The sequence below is a fragment of the Carassius auratus genome, unplaced genomic scaffold, assembly GCF_003368295.1.
Source record: "Carassius auratus strain Wakin unplaced genomic scaffold, ASM336829v1 scaf_tig00001218, whole genome shotgun sequence".
Lineage (NCBI taxonomy): Eukaryota > Metazoa > Chordata > Actinopteri > Cypriniformes > Cyprinidae > Carassius > Carassius auratus.
The window spans coordinates 282501-308027 of NW_020523345.1; the positions used below are offsets into that span (position 1 = coordinate 282501).

At 35.7% G+C, this 25527-nt stretch overlaps 1 protein-coding gene across 1 annotated transcript in view; it reads left to right on the forward strand.

The window, feature by feature from the left end:
• Window positions 1–25527, forward strand: part of unc5cb (unc-5 netrin receptor Cb) — a 147143-nt gene that overhangs the window by 103358 nt on the left and 18258 nt on the right. The window contains exons 6-10 of the mRNA XM_026242298.1: window positions 7522–7702; window positions 10155–10322; window positions 10884–11048; window positions 15626–15685; window positions 22787–22978. Coding sequence (XP_026098083.1) covers window positions 7522–7702; window positions 10155–10322; window positions 10884–11048; window positions 15626–15685; window positions 22787–22978 — 766 coding nt within the window. The remainder of the gene's footprint in view (window positions 1–7521; window positions 7703–10154; window positions 10323–10883; window positions 11049–15625; window positions 15686–22786; window positions 22979–25527) is intronic.

Here is a 25527-nt window from a genome sequence, read left to right on the forward strand (position 1 = left end):
CTCGTAAACGCAGAGGCCAGTTGGACTGCGATAGCGACTGAAGTCTTTAGCCGGTTGGAAACTTCCACATAGGTTTTACTTACTTATTTGCCGTAAAACGGAGACCGTCTTTTCAATCAGAGAAACCATCGTTTTGAGAGCTGTTTTTAATGCAAGGAAAAAATAGGGATAAAAATAATCATTGCATATTTTTCACAAAATATTAGGAAAAATACTTATAAAAGTATGTCAAGTCACCTTTATTTATATAGCGCTTTAAACAAAATACATTGCATCAAAGCAACTGAACAATATTCATATTTTATTGCATACTTATACTAATGGATATTTAATTTATTTAATTTTTATTATTTCTAAAACACAAACACTATTCTGTAAATATTACAAAAATATATTAAATATAATACCCATCTCTAGTTGTTATTATTATTACAAATCTTGTATATACTTATATAAAACATGCACTATTAACAGTGTTTGTCATGATAAATAAATAATATAATATATTATTTTACATAATGTTTAACATTTTAATTTTACACAGAATAATATAATTATTTTATATTCACAGTGCTTCATATTTTTTATGTATTTTCTAGCTCTAGTTGTTTATAAAATATTTATTAAATATATATATAATATTTTTATATTGAATATAATTATATGTAATATGTAGTCATGTTTAATATATTGCTATAATAATATGCATTCTAATATACTCATATCAATATATATCTAATGTCCACTATATATTGTATCATAAATATAATATAATATGTATCTATATAATGTTTGCTATTTTTTATTTACATAATATTAATTAATATAATTACGTCTAGTATTCCCACTCTATCATTGGCTAGCTCTAGTTTTTTTTTTTTGATAATATTTATTGTCAATAATAACATGAGAGAGATATTTGGAGGCTAGTAATCTCTCTCCGGTTGGGAAGTTGTGGTGGACTGGTTTCAGGAAGTGCACGTCTGCGACTGCTTCTGTTCTCGACAGATGAATCCTCATCCTTCATGACTCGGATCGAACCCTCGTAAAGCTCTTCTCGCTGAAAGTAAACATGCTGCAGACATTAGTTCTGGCGCTCTGAGATCTGGCAAGGGCTTCTGGGTAATTCAGAGGAATCATGATTCACATATGCATCCCTTCTCTCTGCGCTTCAGATCAGTTTATCCCTGCGTTTGCCTGGTCAGGTGATAATACAATAATACTCCACACCGGTAAATAGTTATGTGTTCGCTCTAATGTTAAATACATATAGTGAAATAGAGTAAAAATCGTGTTATAACACATTAAAAAAAATCATATATTTGATTAATCTATAAGATTCAAGATTTTTTATTCGTCACATACACGATTATCTAAAGAAATGTGAGTTTCGTATAGTTAAATAATATTTCTTTTAGATAATAGAGCATCGCTGTATTTATGAATATTTAATAAAATATATATATTTTTTTATTATTAATATAATATTGAATGATGTAATTGTATTTAATATTCACAGTATTTAATATTTATGTAATATATCAGCCAGCTTTAGTTATTAATATAATATTTATTATATATACTAATATACTATATATTTCTAATATTATCAACTTATGTTATATATTCTATATTTATAATATATTTATGTAATGTGAAATCTTGAATAATATAATAATATTTATTATTCACAGTATTTCGTATAAATATATGTATTATATCAACCAGCTCTAGTTATTTCTATCATTTTTTATAAACCCTTATAAAATATTAAGAGGAGGACCTTTCATTATAAATCTATAATATTTAGTACTATAATATTTGTTTATATAATGTTTGCCCAAAATGGACAGTAAATATTGAATATTGAGCATAAGGACGTCATTACTGAGCTCATAAACGATGAAAGAGCTCTGTGTTGTCTGTCTCTTCTCTTCCTTGGGGTTCAGAGGTCACGCTCACACTGTCGTCATGGCAGCCGCGCTTTCATTCAGGCAGTGGCTCGGTAAGCCGGGGTCCTGCGGAGTCGTTCGTGCTCGGGGAGATGCCAGAGGACTGAAGAAAACCAGACGCAGATATTGTGCTGCTCTTCTGCTGGCTTTATTAGAGACAAACATCAGTTTCATACATTCATAAATATTTGTGTGTATATATGTGTTAAATTTAATTACATTTCTGCATTTAGCAGACGCTTTTATCCACTTACAGTGCATTCAGGCTATCAATTTTTACCTATCATGTGTTCCCGGGGAATCAAACCCCCAACCTTCGCTTGATAACGCAATGCTCTACCACTTGAGCTACAGGAACGTGTGTGTGTGTGTGTGTGTGTGTGTGTGTGTGTCAATTCAAGCAATCAAAACCAACAAAAGAGCAATAAAATGCAAGTTACTTAATATAATGTTCAATTTTATGAGTAAAGTAATCTTGAATATATCTATTACTAATACATTTTACAAATAACAATGCTGTATGTTTATTATATACACATACAGAAAAAAACTAAAATATAGAAATCATTTTAACAAAAATAATAAAATACAAAAATATCGATGTATGAATGTTCATTACATAAACACATGTAAACTATATATATATATATATATATATAAACAAATAAAAACTATATTATTAATTTATTTTTGAAATGTTTAATTGTTTTATTATTATTATTATTATTAGTTTCAATATTACTTTATTAAAATTACTTATATATTATAAAAAAATGAAAATGTATAATCAATTATGTTTTTATGTTTAAGATTATTTTATTGATTAAATTGAATTTTTTTTTATTTTACGTTATATTAATTATGTATGTATATAATGGACCAGCATGTATATATATATAAATGTATTATTAATTTAGCTTTCTTTAAATATTTTATTTCTCATATTATCGTTATTTAATGTTGATAAAATGTTAATTATATATTTTATTTAATGCATTTATAAATTAGTTTTGGTCATTTAATTTAATTTAAGAGTTGGATCACCTTGAGGGCGAGTCAGTGACCAAACCCTGAGTCTGAGGAGTCTGAGAAGGAGGTTTTGAGAAGATTACGATGTGTGAATATGAGCAGGAGTTTCTCGTTTGGTGCGCTGTAAGTTTCCGTCGTGTTCTTCAGACTGTAGCGTGTGGGTGACCTTTGACCTTCAGCATACACTGTCTTGGAGAAGTGATAGAGATGTTAGCGATGCTCTAGTTTGTCATCAGCTGCAGGTTGTTGTTTTCTAAACGAGTTCACTTATTATAAACAGTGTTTGGCGTCTGCTGATCGTGATTTGGGTGTTTCTCGCTGTGGACTGTATTTTCTCAGAGACTGAAATAACAGCGCTGCTGATTTCTGTTGTTTTTCTTGTATTATTATTTAGCTGCAGAATGGATCCGAGCCCTCACGACTCAAACGAGGTTGTTTTTCGCAAAATGCTTCCCAATTAGCGAGATAATAATGTCTTTGGCATGTGAATAATTCACAGACATTGCCTCGCATTTGCATTCATGCCTCTGAATCTGAGCATTGTGAACGAGCTTTTCTTTCTTCTCTTTGTTTGCGTGTCTTTCATCCTTCATCTGAGCGCTGCAGGTTTCTAAACTAGTTCATCAGGACTAGTTTTCATCAGCTGACCGCTCTGTGTGAGGAGACACACACTCCGTCCTGTTCAGATCAGACTGAAGATTATTTAAACCCAGCCGTCATTTACAGCAATTACTGTGCTCCATTAAATATTAATGCAGGATTTTCCTTCACCCTCAATCACACGGAGACATCTAACCGTCTCTCACACACACACACACACACACACAGCTGCTCCAAATTAAATTGATGTCAGCTTCTCTTGATGGAGCCACAAACAATAATTGGCTCCTAATGCTTCTGCCTGTTTGTATTAATTTCCTTCATGAAGATGAGCGCAGGAGTCTCTCGAGCTAAAGTGCAGCTTCACCTGTCAATCATCCAGTGTTTACACACCCATCTGCTCAAACCTGATTCACACTGATTCAGCATTAAAGTGATCAAAAGTGACATTAAGAATGTTTCAAATCAATTCTGAAAATGTGTTTATCGGTGAACCATAAAATGTATCTGTTTCCACAAAAAATATGAAGCAGCTGTTTTTAACCAGGATTATTATAGTGTAATACATTTTTACAAATAATGTACAATTATTTGAAGTAAAAGACATTTCATTTTTATTTTATTTTTAGTTTTGATATAGTAAAATAACAATCTAAAACTTAAATAAAATTCATACAAACTTAAAAATGGATAAGAATTAATGAATATTTTAATTTAACAAATTCAACAGAATTTCAAACAGAATGTTGAAATAAATTCAAATTAAGAAATCCAAATAAATTGGATTCAAAATGCTAAATTATAGTATTTCACTGACGCAAAATTATTTTCAACATTGCTAATAATCAGAAATGAGCAGTAAATAATCATATTATTCTGATTTCTGAAGATCATGTGACACTGAAGACTGGAGGAATGATGCTGAAAATACAGCGGAGCATCACAGAAATACATTACACTTTAACACAGATTTTTACTTTATTTTTGATCAAATATCAAATATTTAGATTTTTTTTTAAGAACAATAAAAATTCTCATCCAAATGTTTGATCGTTAGGTTACACCTCCTTCAGAACACCTTAGCAACCTCATAGCAACAACTCTTAGTTTGCAAGACTCTTATTTACTTTTACCTTTCATTTACATTCACTTCAATCTTCAATTTCTTTTCTCTCATTTCTATGTACCTTTTCCAAGAGAGAGTATGAGAAAAGCACGTTTGAAGACTGACATGTGGCAATTTCCTTTCATTAATAAAGTGCCAATTATTTCTCTGAATGTCTCGCTGACAATTAGAGATGATAACGAGTGTGTGGGACAGAGAGAGAGAGAGAGAGAGAGAGAGAGCGTCGTGACAGTGACAGACAGACAAGTGTGGTGACCCATACTCAGAATTCATGCTCTGCATTTAACCCATCGCGCACCTGCGTGCGTGTCTGCTTGTGTGTGTGTCGCGGCAAGAGTGAAAAGTTTCGAAAGTCTGGGCTCTCCCCATATTAACAATAAATATATTATGTGTTGTTATTGTTATTTTTAATAATTTTCATATTAACAATATATTTATAATAATCATGATTATACTAATATATTAATATTAGTATCATGTATATTGAGAAACATGTATACTTTTTTATTGTTATTTGCAATTTAAATAGTTATTATTTTCATATTAACTGCATGTAGTATTATTATTATTATTTATTATTATTATTATTATTATACAATATTTCATTCATATGAAGAAGCTTATATTATTTTTATTATCATTTGCCAATAAAATAATTAACTTTCCCATATTAAAAATATATTATTATTATTGTTGTTGTTATTATTATTATTGGCAATTTAAATATTTTAATATTAACAATGCATTTAATATTATTATTATTATTGTTATTATACAATAACTTTTTTCATTGATTGAATTGATTGAATAAGCTTATTATTTTTTATTTTTAGTTGCCATTAAAAAATGCATAACTTTCACCATATTAACAATAAATAAATATTATTATTATAGTTATTATTATTATTATTGTTACTGTTATTATTATTTTAATTATTATTTGCCTATATATTAACTATAAGTACATTATTATTATTGTTATTATTATTATTATTATAAATAAGAATTACATAATGCATTATTATAATTTTTATTATAGAAAGTTCATTTTTTGATTACAGTAACACACATTTGAAGGACAATGTTTTTAATTGCCATGAATAGATGTCATAAGCCAAAGAAACATCTTTATCCACAATTAGCATAGTGTGATATTTACAGGTTTTCACTCGTTAGTTTAATACAGTAATAAGTGGACGTGCGTCTCTCAGCACTGAACACACTCTGGTGTCCCTCAGGGGCCAAACTGAACAAACATCGTCTCCAACATCTGCCACAAACACACACACAGCCACCGTTTGCTTTAGTAATTTGAGGGCCACATATAAACACCTTGGCAGGCTGAGAGCCCAGAGGATTTGTGGGTAATCCGCATTGATTTCTTGTGTCTTCTGCATCTCTCAATGCCAGCATTTCTCTGTCTACAACACAGGATTGATGATAAACGCACATCAACTCAATTGAATCTCGCGGTGCTTCTGCGTTTGTCGCTCGGCTTCGGATCGGGAACGGATCGCTCCGCTGATATCAGAGGATTATTACTGTAGATATCTGAGCGTCTGACCGCTCGACCCTCAGCCACACACATTAAATATTAACAAGCCGTAATGGAAGACCATAAAAAGGAAAATTGCACATCATATGCAATCCTAAGTTTTTATCAGCAGACGAGTCCTTTAATGAGAGCAGGAAGCCATCAAGTTATTTTTAGAGGCAACATAAATCAAATTATGAGAAATAATTCATCATTCTGCGTCTTAATTCTCCTTCGCCCGTCAGTGTGTCTCTGTTGTTTATTATGCATTTCTGCTTATTTGATGAGGATTTCAGCTCCAGTTCTTTCTACACAAAATCAGCACCAAAATGAATTCGTAATGAATCTCAATGCTTCATTTTCTGCCGGTGAAGTCTTTATCTGTGTTAAACCACAAGTACAGTCGCTCGTATTCTCTCTAAATGAGCTGATTTAAAGTGTTTGCATTTGATTTTCAGTTCAGTTTGACCTCAGACCGTCAGGATTTTCACATTTGATTGGCAGAGGCAGAGAAACGTTGTGTATTTCTGTGAGTCCCTCATGATTGGTCGGTCGTCTTTTGTTCCTCTGCTGATCTCAGGTCTGTGCGATATCTCTCCTGAGAGCAGTGGAGGATCTGTGTGATTTACAGTCGAGCAGCTCTGAAACGGTCACTTTCTCCGTGCATGTGACCCCACACTCAATACAGAGGCGATTCGGAAACTGGACGCTCGTAATAAAGGTCAAAGATCATTGAAGCACTTACCGAAGTACGTTTTTCACTTCCCATCGCGTCTGCGTAATGGTTCAGGGGGAATAACATGACGGATATCGAAGCTTTATGGAGCTTTTGCACATATATCAACACTTCTTTACACTTTATTGAAGCGTCATGCGCATCTTGTTCTGTAATCAGTAGTAAATCTCCATTGTGTGCTTACACATGGAGAAACATTTACTACAAAGAGCCATTGTTCTCTGAGAGGCTATGCAAAAAAAAAATATTTGAAATTGTGATTATGAAAACAAAAATCGATGTGGGTTCTTACACACAATAAGCCACGCAACATATTTCTAAGCAGTGATTAAAGGCATTTATTATCTCATACTTTATTATAAATATTATATAATATTCTCCGGCCTTCGAATGGAGATGTACTACTGATCACAGAACAGTGCTTCAATGACAAGATGCATGCAGGAATGTCTCAGCTTTTGGCTTATCGCAATTGCGTTTTATCGCACAACACTAAGTGTGTGATTTATGGATGTAGATGAGATGAACATCTGTGTGTTTGCAGGTGGAGTGGCTGAAGAACGAGGAGATCATCGACCCCGCAGACGACAGGAACTTCTACATCACCATCGACCACAACCTGATCATCAAACAGGCGCGTCTGTCCGACACCGCCAACTACACCTGCGTCGCCAAAAACATCGTGGCCAAACGCCGCAGCACCACGGCCACCGTCATCGTCTACGGTCAGCCTCAGTGCATGACATGAGCTTATTCAACATGATTAGTGTTTGATTTTCAGTTTAGTTTGATCTCAGAATGTTAACGTTAGACTTCTGTGTTTTATAAAGAAAATTTGTGGCTGTTTTTAAAATAAATTGTAGTTTGTAGTGCACTGAAACGGTTCACTGGTTTCGGTGTTTCATCTTGAAATCCTGATCATCTTTCTGTAGCTTTGATAGCACAAAGGCAAAGACACACGTTTGAAACTGATGCAAAACTTTGACCAGCTGCTCTTCTGGCGCTTCCTGCATCACAACGCAGTCCGTCTCCTCTGAAGTTTCTTTTGGTCGGATCGTGCCGTGAAAATCCCTGGAGCTGGAAAATGTTCCTCTTAAGAACAGAAAACCGCGCTGACAATTAGGAAGCGCTTTAACCTGCCGCTGCTTTGAGTGTTGTAAGAATAACTTGGTGTAAATCCCCCCCCCCGAACGCGAACGCAGGGCTTTCACGAGGCTGACGGTTTGTGAAGTCTTTCAGGAGCTCTTCAACAAGTGAAAACAGCCCACCTGCTGCCATCGCTTACTGTTTTCCCTGCAGATACAGTCCCAGATCTGGCAAACAGATGTTTCCCTCTCCCGTGCAGTAATAAATTGACTTCTCCTGCTCGTCGTGAAGCTGATGTGATTATAAGCGCTCTCCGGTTCACGCCGTACGGTTGAGCTCTCTCATTGGTTAAGAGGGTAATGGGACGGACCGCTCGAGTGTGACTGGACGCCACTTTAAATGAACAGTTCAGATAAAAATGGGAATTGATGCTGATGCAGAATTGCATTTTGAATTTGAATGCAAGGAAGTAAAAAATTTGAAGACATAGAACATAGACAGAAATAATTTTTCACTAGAAAAGCAGTTTTTTAAAGCAAACTTTTAATGTTGATGTGATTTAATTATTTAAAAGGTTGGATGGATAGATGGATGGATACATAGATGAGTAGATAGATGAATTGATGGATAAATGGACGGACAGATAGATAGATGGATGGATGGAAGGACGGATGGACAGATGGATGGATTGGTAAATGGATGGACGAATAGATGGATGGACGGTTAGATGGATAGATGATGGATGGATAATTGAACAGACGGACGGATGGACAGATGGATGGATAAATGGACGGATAGATGGGTAAATGGATGGATGGATAAATGGATGGGTGGGCAAATGGAGGGATGAATAGATGGATGGACGGACGGACGGATAGATGGATGGATGGATGGACGGATGGACAGATGGATGGATAGACGGACAAATTGATGGACTGATGGATGAATGGACAGACGATTGGATGGGTAAATAGATGGATGGATAAATGGATGGATGGATGGATAGATGGACAGATGGATGGACAGATGGATGGCTTGATGGATGAATGGATGGACGGATGGACCATTTGTATCATGGAAGAAGGATGTGTAGGTGAAGGGAAGTGAAAGTATGCTGCAGTGTTTCAGTGCTTTGGCGACTGGAGCTTCTCTCGGATGATGAAGGCATGGAGACGCTGATGATGTCATCGGGCTCAGGTTTCGCCTCCCGCCGCTCACTGCTAACATACTAAACCACTCACAGTCACCGGATTAACACACTGCTTTACCCATAATCACCACACACGTCTGACTTACTGTCCTGAGATGAAAGACAAGAAACACTCTCCACGTGCGGTGCGGCTGAATCCAAGGGAAACTGTAATAAAAGGGCATAAATCTGTGATGGATTGATTTCTGGAGACAAAAGGCCACAGTCCCTCGCCTGCTCTTTCAGGCCTGAATGCAGTCTGGGACGAGGAGAGCTGTGATCTCAGCTCATCCGCAGGAGAAATAAACCACAATCCATCCTCCAGAGCTGCTCCATCACACACATGTGTCAGAGGAAGTTCAGACCGGATCGTGGAGCGAGATTCCTTCATCACCACAACAGAAGAACGTTGGATATAAACTCATGATTGTGGAATTGTGAGAGATAGACTCAAGATTCATCTGAATTGTGAGAATACACTTGCAATTGCTTTGTTTTATTTATTTTTTTTGTGTGGCAGAAACCAGTTTTCACACCATGCTATTCCAAACTTGTATGACTTTCTTGGAAGGCAAAGGGTTAAACTATAAAAAAAGTAACTGTACTTCAAATATGACTTGTTTGATTTGTTCATACAGCTTCAGTCACTGTCTGCTAATCATCTCCTGTCCTGTTCCACTGCAGAAACCTGACGGGACTCTTATTTTGGAGTGATTTATTGCTCTAGGTGTTGTTTCAGGTTCTGCTCGAGCTCATCACTGCTTGTTGTGATAAACGGAGAACCGTTGGCTATCACAGCTTCAGTCAGGTCTTCTGATTGATTGAGAGAGGAGTCAGTGCTCAGTGTCTCAGAGGTAGTGTCTGTTTTCCCAATGAGTGAGAGACTGTGTTTCTCGCTGCAGTGAACGGCGGCTGGTCGACGTGGACGGAGTGGTCAGTGTGCAGCAGTCGCTGTGGGCGGGGCTATCAGAAGAGGACTCGCAGCTGCACCAATCCCGCGCCTCTGAACGGAGGAGCCATCTGTGAGGGTCAAGCCATCCAGAAACTGGTCTGCAACCCTCTGTGTCCAGGTACTACAGCACTGAGTGAAAACACTGATATAGTCAAATCAATTGATGCAATTTACAGTTGGAATAACAATTTATTAAAAAATAAATAAATGTGATTTTAATTTTCAAATAAATTCGGTTTAGTAGCATAAATGCATCTTACAGTGTAAATTTTTCATAATTGAGAATTATGCATCATCTGGAGCTGAATAAATGATCTCTCCAGTGATGTGTGGTTTGTGAGGAGAAGACAATATTTGTCTGAGATATAACTATTAGAAAATCTGGAATCTGAGGGAGACAAAAACATCTAAATATTGAGAAAATCATCTTTAAAGTTGTTCAGATGAATTCTTAGCGATGCATATTACTAATCAAACAATAAGTTTTGATATATTTACAGTAGGAGATTTACTAAATATCTTCATGAACATGATCTTTACTTAATATCCTCATGATTTTTGTCATAAAAGAAAAAAACTATAATTTTGAACCATGCAATGTTTTTTTTTTTTTTTTTTGGCTATTGCTACAAATACACCCCGTGTGGTGTGTGTTCACTGTGTGCTGTGTTTCCTGCAGTGGACGGTCTGTGGACGGAGTGGAGTAAGTGGTCGACGTGTGGGACAGAGTGCACTCACTGGAGACGGCGCGAGTGCAGCGCTCCAGCTCCCAAAAACGGAGGCAAGGACTGCGAGGGAACGGTGCTGCAGTCCAAGAACTGTACGGATGGGCTCTGTATGCAGAGTGAGTGCCACTCTTCCTCCTCACACAGACCTTCTCACCATGCACCAATCCCATATCACCCCTCAGATACGGGTTCCCCCGCTCTAGTCTTGTTTTAGGGATGTTTCCCTGTTCTTACAGCCTGATGGAGAACTCTGTTGTGGTCTGATGGATTGGATTGAGGCAGATGTTGGTCGTGTAAATATAGAAGAAACTCCACACGCCGTCCAGCATTCAGCAGCTATATTTACAATAATGATAAGTGATTATATCGTACTTACACAAAGTTTCATAATTGCTCCACGTCTATGATTACTATGATTTGGAGCCTATTTTAAAAGCGCAGGAGTCTGAGATGGAGAGAGAGGAAAATCACAGCCGCTCAGACTCTCTCAGCTGCTTTTCTTCTGAAGGTAATTAAACGTGTTGACAAGCTGGTTTTCTGAGTCCTCCTCTCTTTCAGAGGATGTTTTAAGATCATGCAAGTGGAAAAACAGAACATAAAAACTCTTCTAGCTGTTATTCTTCTGAAATCATTCATTTAAAGCAATCGGTTGTTTGATTTGGCAGTCCACGTCATAAAAGAAAAAAAAGAAAGGAAAATAGGGAGGAAAAAACCCAGGACATTCTTATCGACATTTGTAACTTTTTTTTTATTTTTATGTAAAAAACAATATTAGAGAATTACAAACACATATGCGTATATATATATATATATATATATATATATATATATATATATATATATATATATATATATATATATATATATATATATATATATATGTAAATGGTTAAATGTAAAAAATATAGTACGTTTATATAAATATTATAAATTAAAATAATATTGTTGAATATAATAGATGTACTTGTCTTATTTTTGTTTTATCTTTGCGTTACAAATGTAAAAAACAATGCATGTGAATTTGAAAAATACATTCATTTAAACTTTTTTTTTATTTTTATTGTAGTGCACTTATATAAATATTATTAATTAGTAGAGTATAATTGAATATGGTGAAAAAGCAGTCTAATTAAATGCCATGGAAGCATATCTTTATTTCTAATTGATATTTTTGTTTTAACTTTTTTTGTTGTAGTTGCAAAAACTTAATTTAAAAAAATGCATCAAGCTATTATTTTTTGTGTAGTTATTTAAATTTTAATTGTAACTGGATATAATGCAACCTTTATTTTAGGCCCACACCCCTCAGTCAAGTTTGATTTTAGGCCTTTCATATAAAAAATGCATCATTTTGTCATCATTCCTCATGTTTCAAACCTGTATTAGACTCTCTGCTGTAAAACACAAAAGAAGTGGTTTTGCCCTTGTTTTTCCATGCAGTAGAAGCATATAGAGATCTGTCAGGATCCATGAAGTACAAAGACCCCAGACTTCTTCTATATTCGTAGTTTCTGGTCTGTGTTGGATCCCAGCATGCAGCAGTCATGGTAAAGAGCCGCGTGAAGCAGTAAAAACAACAGCGGACGAGTCTGACTAGTGACTGAATGATGACAAAGGCTTCACATGTGCTCCAGCAGCTCGCTGGGAAAATGTGAAGTGTTCCAGCTGCGGTCGGGACGGGATCGTTTCCCGTGTTTTTCCGTTTAGTTCATCCAGTCAAACAGTAACTCGTGTCTCTGCTGTCTGTTATTGATTATACATGCAGAGGTTGTGAAGGCCAGAGGAGGTTTGAAACCAAATGTTTCTCTCACGGGCCGTGTTTATCTGCTAATCCTCTCTCTCTCTCTCTCTCTCTCTCTCTCTCTCTCTCTCTCTCTGTGTCTCTCTCTCTCTCTCTCTCTCCCTCTGAAAACGAGAACGCAGGCTGCAAAAACAAAAGTGTTTCCTCAGTAATAAATGTGTTTGTTGAGGCATCCGGAGTTTCATATTCATTTTGATTAGGTCGTGAAAAAGAAAATTCCAGGGGTACGGAGCAGACTGAGTCAAACATCGTTAATGATAATCAGGAATCTAATTACCTGTTTGATTTTAGCATATAAATGATGAGCGAGTGTTAATCAGAGTATTGATCAGAGTCTGTGTGCGTCTGATGATGCTTAGACTTCTGAAATGTTTCTTCAGTTTTACTAACTTAATTATAAATCTTCCCATGATGCATTGAAATTATCATTATAATTGCATTAATAATAAAAAGTTAAAATTGCATTTATAAACAGTAAAAAATTCTGAAATATTATTCTAATGTAAAGCAGCGGTTTTCTTTTTCATCTTGTTTTCAGACTTTAGCAATGTTTCACCATACGATTTTTAAATATATATTATTGCTGTCAAATGATTAATCACGATTAATCACATCCAAAATTATTATTTTTTTTAACATTATGTATGTGTACTGGGTATATTTATTATGTATATATAAGTACAAACACATGCATGTATAGATTTAAAAAAATATATATATATTAAATATATTTATATATAATAGTGAAATGTAAAAATTGATAGCCTGAATGCACTGTAAAAGCGTCTGCTAAATGCATAAATTTAATTTAAATAAACTATATGAATATACGTATAAAAATATATATGCCCTTAAATATTTTACAAATATATACTTTCATGTGTGTATTTATATATTCATAATAAATGTACACATACTTAATGTAAAAAAACTTTTATTTTGGATGTGATTAATCGCAATTGTTTAATAGCGCAAATATTTATAAAGAAAAACCTACTGTATCTTTTAAAATCGCTTATGTTGAGATTATTTTTCTATTTCAGTTGTATTGATTAATTTTGTTTGTTTTTCCCTTGTATTTCATTTGTATATTTCTAATTGTTCATAGCACTTTGGGTACTAAAAAGTGCATTATAAATAAAATGTTTTATTAATAAAGTAATATAAGATTACTTGGCATTGTGACAATTAATCACATTTCCCCCAAATAATTATTATTAGTGTAACTATATTTTTTAAATATAAATAAAATAAGTTATAATAAATTTTAAGTAAGTTAAATAACTAAATATAATAATTGAAAGAAAGATTTATAATAAATAAAATTGTTTATTTTATTTTGTAAAATAAATATATTTGGTTAATAAATGATATTAGCTACTCAGAAGCATTTCTTAAAACCAGGTTTCTTCCATCAGTTTTATAAGATTATGGCTCTGGTCTGCGTCCTGAAGCAAGTGTTGGTTGAGCTGATATCTGAGCTTTCAGGAACGACTGTGATCTCAGATACTGAAGTCATTTCTCTGCCATTTAAATCTTCCTATTTTCCCGGTGAAATGCATTGTGGGAGCATTAGTCCTGCTCAGATTGATGGCCAGTTTGTGAGGAATATAAAACCCATAACGTTATAGATTTAGGCTCACTTCCCCTGATTGATTTTCCCCTCTTTCTCCAGCTAAAAGGGTGAAACCACTTATGTGCATGCTAATGACGGCTTCAGCGGCCGTTTAGCAGAAATCCACATTATCTGAAAGCGCACATTATTGCAGATATCATTGGACATGAATTAGACTTGATATGTGAACTCAGCTCGTCCGGCAGGAGCACGGGTTCAGCCGTTAGGAAGCGTTTATGGGACGTTTCCTCTGCGCTAATGGCATCTTCCAGTCCGAGTTAGAAAGCTATTTGCTTTTTGAGTTTGTAAAGTGCTCAAATTGTGTTTCGGCTGCAGTTGCAGATTGAATTTAAAGTGTTTTCTCTATAGTTTTAACCTTTGGCGCTGGAGCTGTGAAGCGTGCGCTCGCTCGATCGCCCGTCCGCTCCGTTGGTGTCTTGTTTTGTTATGATGTTGCTTTTCAGGGCTTTGCTTAAATAACGCACAGACAGATGACATTTTCTTGACATATCGATCTGAGGAAAGGGCATGACAAACACAAGGGCAAACGCTAGCTTTTTCTTCCAGAAACTAGATCTCGTGCAACTTTTGGCAGCATGAAACCTAATACTTGCCCCAATGCTTTCACCTTTATACTTTATATGAAGAGACAGAAAACTCTAATACCAAACAAATGAAGTATTTATGAGTCATTCATGCAAACTGCTTCTTAATTTTTAAACAGAAAAGCTGATTCTCAGTTTATCTAGACTCGTGCAGCTCTACTTCGGTGTCTTTTCATTCATGCCACTTCAGTAGAAGATGCAGGAGAGAAAGCGTTTGATGTAAATGCAGCCCTGCAGCGCTGTTGAGATGCAGAAACGCTGGAGTCTCCTGGAGTCGGTGTGCAAGTGATTTAGGGCCGTAGCTCATGCTACATTAGCGTCCAGCTCACAGAGTTCAGCTGATGCCTCGTGTCCGTGTGTCAGATGGGAAGCTGCGAGTGCTTTCGTCTCATTGACTCCAGGACTGTTTATCAGCGTAAAACCATCCGTCCCGCTGGCTCGTTAGTCCTAATGAAGCACTAAAACGCGGCTGACGAATGGCTGTGTTCACTTGCGAGTCGTTTGTCTGCAGAAAGAGTCCAGGAGAGGCTAAAAGTGACACCAAATGGAGAAGAATCATCCGCCGCTGCCCTCATCGCTCATGTCTTTGTTGGCTTGTTTCAATTTGTTCAATCCGATTGTGTTGAATTTGATTTCCACCCCTCACCCTCCATCCCTCCCTCTCTCCCAAAGGTTCCTTATATCAGAAGTCCTCCGAACACACAGACAAGAGCAATGCTCTGCCACATCCATGTGAGTCCTTCATTTCATTGATTTCTGTTTGCATGCGTCTCCAAACCCTTCTCAGTTCCTCCTAATACGTTTTCTTTCTTCATACCATCTCATTTCCCTTCTTAAGAGTCTGAAAAAGCAGTGTAAACTAGTCTAAACTGGCTTAGAGAATCTCCCAAGCTTGATTCAAGCCCAAAACCCTTCTTAAACCAGCAAAACAGACCAGACAGGGTGATCAAATCATTTTAGACAAGACAGTTTAGATTTGATGCAAGCAAAGCAGACGGGACTAGACAGTCTAAAGTGGTTTAGTCACATACTATATTCTTTTTCGCTGGTTTTAGGCTTGCATCAAGCCTGGGGGACCATTTTAACCAGCTTAGACCAATAAAACACACCAGAAAATGTGATTTGCTAAAACCATACAAAAAATGTGACCAAAACTAAACCGTCTAAGGTCGTTTGATGGGCTGATCAAGATTATATGGTCACCTAGGCTTAAAAACAGACAATAGATCATATTGGGTGACTAAACAGACTAGACTGCATGTCTAAGCTGGTCTGAACTGGTTTAGATGGTCTCCAAAACTTGATTACAGTCTAAGGTGGTTTGGTCACCCAATCTGGTCTGTTTTGCTTGGTTTAAAAGGGTTAACCAGGTTAGACCAGCTGAGACCAGCAAAATGGACAAGAATACATGTTTAGGCTCGGTCTGAACTTTCTAAGATGATCTCCAAGACTTAATTAAAGCCCAAAACCCTTCTAAAACCAGCAAAACAGACTTGACTGAGTGACCAAATCATTTTAGACACGATCGTTTTCGGAGGTTAGATGGACTTCTTGGCTTGAAGCCTAACAGACCGTACCAGATGGTCTAAAGTGGTTTGGTGATGTAGTCTGGTCTGTTTTCCTGGTTTTATAAGGGTTTTGGGCTTGTATCTATGCTTGGGTGACCATTTAAACCAGCTTAGAACAGCTGAGACCAGCAAAACAAGCAGAGAATTGGACTAAAACTAGACAGTATCAGGTGATTTGACAGTCTTATCTAGATTAGATGGTCACCTAGTCTTAAAACCAGAAAACAAACAAACTAGAATGCATGTTTCCATCAGCGTAGACAAGTAAAACAGATGAGAATACATGACCGAAACTCTGTACACTGGAGAGTCTTGGGTGGCTTGCTGGTCTAAGCTGAATTAGATGGTCACAGAAGCTTAACCCCTTCTAAAACCATGAGCTGACCCAATCACTTTGAACCGGCAAACCATATTAGATCTTGTTTAAAGTAGCTTAGATTGACTCCTAAGCTTGATACAAGCAAAAGAGTCCAGACTAGGTAAACAGACCGCCTTAGACTGTCTAGTCTGGTCTGTTTCGTTTATATCAACCCTACAAATCCATCTAAACCAGTTTAGGCGCGTCACACCACATTAGACTGTCTAGTCTACAATCATTTGGTCAGCCATTCGGGTCTGTTTTGCTGTTTTAGAGAGATTTTGGGCTTGCGTGAAGCCTGGAAGACCATTTAAACCAATTTAGACATGTTGAGACCAGCAAAACTGACCAGAAAATGTGACCAAAAACACCTTAGACTAGCTTACACCAGAGAAGCTAACAAAAAACACTTAAGACTGGTTCAAGCTGTTTATTTACAATATTAACCATTAATACCACACATTTAAAGTGATAATCCACTCAAAAATGAAATTCTGTCTTTTTTCTTTCTTTTTTTAACATTTATAACGTCATTATAACACATTATTCTTCAATGAAAGTCATTCGTCTTCAAAATATGTTTCTTCTATAAAGTCATACAGGTTTACAGGAATGTTTGAAACAAAAAACTTTGAAGTACGGAAATAGACAATACAGAGGGTAAATAAGATGAAGTAAATGGAAAAATGGAAAGAACCAAATTAAGTTAAAGCTTAATAATGTTAATGAAAAGAACTCTGAAGCTGTGTGTGTGTGTGTGTGTGTGTGTGTGTGTTGCTCCTCTATGGTCCTAAAGCCCTGGGCGTCTCTTTCACACATGGCTGCTGTGATCGCTGGCTGAGGAAATGTGTCTGTCTCTCGGCCGTCTCTCCAGCTAAACCGCTCAATAATGCTTTTTATTTCCACCCTGTTTTCGTCTCACACACACACACACACACACACACACACACACACACACACACACACACACACACGCTCTCTTTACGATACATTGTAATGCTTGCTCTGCTAAGTGTGCCGCTTTATCATCAGAGTGCGATTGCCGTATGGGAGAGTTGCATGTTCAGATGATATCGGAGGACTTTCATCATTCGCCGAGTCCTTACGGGCTGGAATACAATCAGCTTTACACTCCTGTAGAGAGTCATCATTTACCCTGATATCGTCATTAAAGATGGAGGACGTAACTGTGGAAGTTTATGAATAATACAAGAAGAGAAACGAGGGAGTATCCATGTCAGCCGACTTGCCAGGAACAGAGAAATAATACTACAAACTAAATAAATTTACTCCAGAAGCAGCACTGCTTGCTTTCTTTAAAGACGAGTTTCTCTTTCTATGGGAACATGCTGCACAGCTCCTGGTTCAAGCTCTTGTTCTGTTGCTGGACTATTGTAATGCTCTCTTGGCAGGTCTTACAGCCAGTTTTATCAAACCTTTACAGTTAATCCAGAAAGCAACAGCAAGATTAATTTTTAATGAGCCGAAAAGAATGAATGTTTATCAATTTGCACTTGCTACCAATAGCTGCTCGCATAAAATTCAAGACATTGATGTTTGCATACAAAACCAGCACTGACTCTGTACCCCTTTATCAAATTCATTACTTCAGACTTGTGTCTCTAGAAGCTTGTGTGTGTGTGTGTGTGTGTGTGTGTTAAAAAAAATATTATTTTTATATTTTTATAAGTATCTGTTTTTTTATATTTTTTTAATTAGATACTGTTTTAAGTATCTTTTTATTTTTATTTTTTTTTAATTAGATACTGTTTTTGGCAATCTAGAGGTCGACTGATTTATCGGTTTTACCGATTTATCGGCACCGATAGTTGATTATACAGAGCGAGAGCGGCCTCTAGTGGCTGAAATCACTGTCAGCACGTGCTGTGTGTTTAGACACGTGACGCTGCACGCTGAACAGAGACAGACAGAAAATCCTGCCAATCTAATTCAAATGAATTTAATTAGACTTACTATATGATTCATAAACTTTAATTTAACTATTAAAAAAGAGTGGAGTAAAATTAAAATGGAAAAAAAAGAATCCAGAAAATTTTAGTAATAAATGGAATTTAGGAAAAAATTAAACCAATTTCATAGAGCCATATTAGAGTATGGTAATTTCAACATTTACTATTACTGTTATTATTATTATTACTACTACTTGTTACTTTTTTGTATATAAAGCACTATTTTAGCTTATCATTCAGTATTCATTTTAAAAACTATTGGTTAATTAATTGGTATTAATTGGTAACTTTGCTATCGGTATCGGAAAAATCCAATATCGGTCGAGCTCTAAGCAATACATTGTAACAATTGTCATGCCAATAAAGCACATATAATTAATTTGTTCTTCAGTTAGTTGGCAAGAAACATTTCTCATTGTAATGGATCATTTAAGCAGTCAGCCGACTGACCAGGAATAGATTTGTGCATCATGGAGCATAATGGTGGAAGTTTATGAATAATACAGAAACCTTTCAGTTTGGAGAGAAATGAGGGTCTATCCATGTCGTCCGGCTGACCAGGAATAGATCTGTGTGTTTGCAGGCCGGTCAGCTCGCGCTCTCTCTCTCTCTCTCTCTCTCTCTCTCTCTCTGTCTCTCTCTCTCTCTCTCTCTCTCTCTGTCTCTCTCTCTCTCTCTCTCTCTCTCTCTCTCACTGTCTCTCTCTCTCTCTCACTCTCTCTGTCTGTCTCTCTTTCTCTGTGTCGCTGTGCCTCCTCTGGGTTTAGGAGTCTGGCAGATAATCAAAGGCTCTGTCAGATCTCACACAGATCGATAGGATCAGTTCCTCTCCACGCGTCTGCAAACAGATCCACTTTACCATCCCTCCACTTTCTGGACTTCGTTTAGAGCTATTCTTCAGGCAGAAAAAGAGAAAATTATCATTCATTCACACTCATATTGCTCCAAACCCATAGACCTTCCTCCTTGCACAAAAGAAGGGGTTTATTGATGTATTTAAGCCTGTTTTATATCTGACTGTGAACTTCCTGCTGAACAACTGCTTTTGTGAAGAAAGTTTGGAATATTAGCTTTGTAATTTTACTGTTGCATTCTAAAGTAAAATTATTATTGTATTATTATTGTATTTTATTATTAAATACTTCTATTTCACAGTTAAATATAAATATATAATTTTGTTTATTAAATACTTTTAAATAAAAAAAATATATACAAAGATTTGTATATAACATGTAATATAATAATAATTATAAAATTAATAGTAGTAGTAGTAAAAATAGTTTTTAAGTGGCTTTTTATTTCACAGTAAATGATCACAATCGTAATATCTCATTCTTTATTATTTTTTAATAATAATAATAGTTGTTGTTTTACTAGTTACATACTAAATTTTACAATAAAATATTACAATAGAAACAATAGTAATTATTTAAGATTTCTTATTTTGTATTATTTTAATTATTTTTAAAACACATTAATTTTTAGAATTTATTTATAAATATTTAGACGAAGAATTGTACCTCTTTTTAAATGCATGCTTTTTTAAATAGTTCTAATTTAATATTTAAAAAAATCTTTATATAATAATCATTTATAGTCACATTGCTATATAATCGTAAAAAATTTAAGCCAAACCAACAAGCTCAGCAAACCTGGAGTTTTTTTTATTTGTATTTTTTGCATTTTAAATCACAAGCTCAATTAAGAAAGTAAAATGTGAGTTGGATTTGCGTGCATGTTCAGATGTGCAGCTCTTTGTGTTCGCAGACGCTGGAGTGGAGCCGCAGGTCAGAGCCACTGCTTTTAGAGGGCAGCGTTCACATTAGTGAGATTAATTCGTAATGTCACAGTGATTAAACTCGACGAGGGGTCGTGCTGCGCTGATCGTGACATTGATTGCTGCTACCTTTAAAAGTGCAGCAGCTGCAGGCATGCTAACACACACACACAGTGTCCAGAGTCACTCTGAGGCGAGCGACACACACACACACACAGTGTCCAGAGTCACTCTGAGGCGAGCGACACACACACACACGTGCGTTTAATCAAAGGAAGGCTGCTGATGCGAGAGCTCAGGTTCATCTGAATGAAAGCTCACATCTCCCATTAACCAGGACACATAATATAAAGATAATAGAGTACACACTTCACATCATCACATTTTTTTTTAAAGAAAATCCTTCTCACCAAATGTTTCCTCGTCTTATTTTAAGTTACAAATAAAGAGTTCAAATCCTAAAAAAACAAGTAGGTCCACTCTGAAAGCAACGTTGCATCAGATGTCAAGACTTGTTTCTTCATCAGTATTTCTCTCACTGCACCGGTAGATTTTTATACTTGAAGTAAAAATAAATAAATAACAAGATGAAAAACACTCCTCTTAAAATATATGTGGTGTTGCTTTTTGGTAAATGTATTTTATTTGAAGTATTATATTTATGCATTTTACTGGAAAGCAAGCCTAATGGACATAATTTTTGGCATGCATCTCTTGATGATTTGATCCTAATGAATCAATGCAAACAGAAGAAGCAGACACAGATACAGTAGTAGGAATAGCATGCAGTGTGTAGCTCTGATGTAATACGTCAGCTGCATGTATCGATGGCTGAGAGCGCCCTCTGCAGCTGAACGAGGGAATCACAGCTCAGTTTCACTCGATCTGTGCCTCACGTCCAGTGTTTCAGATCTCAGAGGTCAATACAAGCGCAGACGAGAGAGTCAGGAGCATGCATTGGTTAAACTGCTCAGTCTGGAGGGCGTCTCTATTGATGCAGGAATCAATGGCTTCTTGAGGTTTTGCCTTTGCTGACACCTTTATATTACAGCCGTTTCCACACTCGTCACCGCTTTGACAGGAAAATTGCATTTTCCACAATTATCGGCGGGAACAAAGCGACTGTTTCTATGGAAATGAGAGCGGAGTATTGCTTCTAATGACGGCTTGTCAAACGCAGCATTGGCCAGTTTCCGTTCCACATAATCACTGGGATGTTTTCAAGACAGAAAGAGCTGAGGGTGGAAAAAGACGTGAGGAGAGACGGCGTGAACAGAGATGTCTCTGATTCTAGACGTGGTCCGTAATGAAGTGAGGAAAGGCCGGATCGGACTGCAGCATTATGTTCTCATAGACTCACGTTCATCTGCTTTAGAAACACACAGATCTGACGCTGTCTGACAAAACATTTATTATGATACCAGTCATTTTACAGTATTTTTGGTCTTCTTTTTTTTTATCTTGTTGAAAACAGCAAAATACTTGGTATTGTCTGGTTTGATTGCTTTCTCTTTTTATTTGGATCTTGGTGGGCAGAAGACGTGATGATTCATGTGTGACTCATATTGAATGAATGAATCAGTCCGACTTCAGTGTGAACGCTTGAGTTCTGTACTGTACAGACCTGCATTTACATTACCTTCAGCCTGAGCCACATTTACTTCACTTTAAGTGTGAACGGGCTTTTACATTTGGAAAAGAAGACCTTTTTATATTAAAAGAGGAGTTATTATAAAACGGAGAGTTCCGCTCCTTGATTCTGATTGGCTGAGCTGTTCAAAGCTGTTCTAAATGACTTTACAAAGTAACAAACACCTTTGTTTACTTCTGTGTGTTGCTTGGCAACCAGTTTGTTGCAACCACAACTGTTTCTGAGGAGCTGCATTGTTTACACTGTTCTTATTAATATCATTACACTTTATTTGCTCTGTTTTATTCAGTGAAACCGTGCTATGTATGAGGAATAACCGTTTTATTAAAGCTTCACGTCGTGCCTAACAACGCCCCTTAGCTGTTATAAATTCACCGTAAACCACGGCTTCTTGGGGCTCATTGCTTTAACATCAGTGAGGAGTGATATTGTACCGCAGAGAGAATCTCCTCCTAATTTGACACAGTTGTAATGTGTGTGTGTGTGTGTGTGTGTGTGTGTGTGTCCAGCGGCCCCCAGCACTGATGATGTGGCTCTGTACGTGGGCATCGTCATCGCCGTCATCATGTGTTTGGTCATCTCCGTCATCGTGGCGCTGTTCGTCTACAGGAAGAACCACAGAGACTTCGACTCGGACATCATGGACTCGTCGGCGCTCAACGGAGGCTTCCAGCCGGTCAACATCAAGACGGCGCGCACAGGTACCAGACCCGGATCTTACTCGACTCTTTATACTCACTACTTACTAACTGCTGATTAGCATCCATATTACTAGCATATTAGTTGTTTATAAAGCACATAGTAATGTCTTCACACTTTAATGTGACCTTATTTTAGATTCCTTAATCCACCTCATTCCTAAACTTAACCATTATGGTGCAGCAAAATAGAAGTTTGAGGGAAAACTGTTTCCTTTTATTTTTTTGCTGATAATTTATTTGTAGTAGTAATTTTTTTAATATATTTTTTTAACAGTAGTGTTTGAAAAATATATTAATTTTACAAATTATATTAATCTAAGTAGTCATCCAACTAGTCAATTAATTATTGGTTTTATTATTATGTCAAATTAGGCATTTTTTTTATCTCTAGGAGTGTGGTTTTTACATACTAAAAATGTATAATTTGACTAATAATAATCTAAGTAGTCACTGAACTGGTCAATTTATTATTATTATGTAATTTTTTTATTCATAGTAAAATTTTGTTTACATAAAAATAATAATTTTATCAATAATAATAAAAATAAAAATTTCCTTTTTAAATACTTTTTTCAACAAGAATGAATGAAGTTGATCAAAAGTGACAGTAAAGACATTTATAATTCTACAGAACATTTCTGTTTGAAATAAACACTGTTCTTTCTGTTCTTCTGTGAATCATGAAAAATAAAATGCATCTCACTTTCCACAAAAATATTGTGCAGCACAACTGTGTTCAACATTGTTAATAATCAGAAATGAGCAGTTAATCATCATATTATCATGATTTATGAAGATCATGTGACACTGAAGACTGGAGGAATGATGCTGAAAATACAGCGGAGCATCACAGAAATACATTACACTTTAACACAGATTCACACAGAAAACAGCTGTTTAAATTATAATAATATTTCATATTTTTTACTGTTTTTACTGTATTTTTTTATCAAATAAATCCAGCCAAAAACATAGAAAATGTTACTGAATGGTAGTATATATGCCAGTAAAAAATCATTCCAGTGACAGTGACACATAAAGAGAAATATAATAAATTCACTCACAAAAGAGGTTTGAGATTGACTGGTGGGTCTGTGGTATTTTTAATAGCTGCTTTTCAGTAAATTATATTTCAGGTTGGGGTTTACTGATCCAAAACTTCTCACCTAACCAACCCACTGGCTACTAGTTATTGAGATCACTAGTAGTCCCAGCACTCTTCTGTCAGTGAGCTGGTGGTGTTGTGTTTGTGTGTCAGTGTAATGGAGGACGCAGGACGTTAGAAAGCCTGTCACCTCCATGTCAAAGCGATCTGCATGTTATCATGACGCTGTAATTAGCTGCGTCTGTCTGCCACATTGAGTGTTAATTACCCATCAGCCCGAGTAACGAGAGCGACAGCAGCGGGGAAACTGAGGAAATTAGGCTGAAGAGACTTCCAGCTGCAAAACACATCAGCGTCGACACACACACAAACTATATACTGCCCAAGAGACAGAGGATGATCCCTTCTGAAGAAAACACATGAATCCATTCAAACTAGTTAATAAATAAATGAACGATTTAACAACACAACTGTAAATGTACAGTTCTCTGATGCTGGGGTAAACAAATAAAATATATATATATATATATATATATATATGTTAATTTATTTTCATTAAATTAAAACTTCAAACTTCTTTTCTTTTAAATGATTGAATTAATTTAAAACTGTAAAACTCCACATTTCTTATTCCAGGGTTATAATAGTTAACTAAAACTGAAAAAAAAAAAGAAAAAAAAAAAGTTTGTTACTTATAGAAGAAAAAAAACTTAATTAAAATTAATTAAAATAAAACACTTTTTTATTAAAATTTAAACTTATTTTAAAAACTAATTGTAATAAGTTATTAACCTGATGAACGACAATAAAGAAATAATAAACAATAAAGAAATTAATACAATTTAATATTTTTAAAAATGGCAAGACAGTCAAATTTGTTAAATTAAAAAAAACTTCAAATGAAAACAAAAAATACTAAATAATAATTACAAATAAGAATAAACTTTAATAGTATAACCTGAAATATTCCAAAGTGACGCCATTATATTCTGAGAAACCGAAAAGATTGTCCATATAATAAAAGTGAATGGGGTCCAATGTTGTTTAGACATAATTGTTCTTGAGTAATATCTATCTATTATGACATGAAAGTGAGTAAATGATGTCAGATTTGTGAAGTAGGTGATCTCCTGTAATTCAGAACATCAGCTTCTTTTCTTTAATTTTGTGATTGTGTTTTGATGTCATTTGGACAGTAAGGAATAGCTTTAGATGGCTGTCATGGAGTCTCATTAGCTCTGTCAGTTTAACAGTAGTGTGAATGAGTGGTGAGGCCCCGCCCCCTCGCCGCTCGCTCATGAATATTCATCAGTGTACCTGTGAAGGGTAAAGCAGCATCTGCTCTCCATCCGCTGCTGTCTGCCAGAACGAGAGAGCGACTAACGAGGAAAAAGACTAATGATGACTTTGTTCGCCCCTGAATATATGGAGCTCTTCAGGGAGA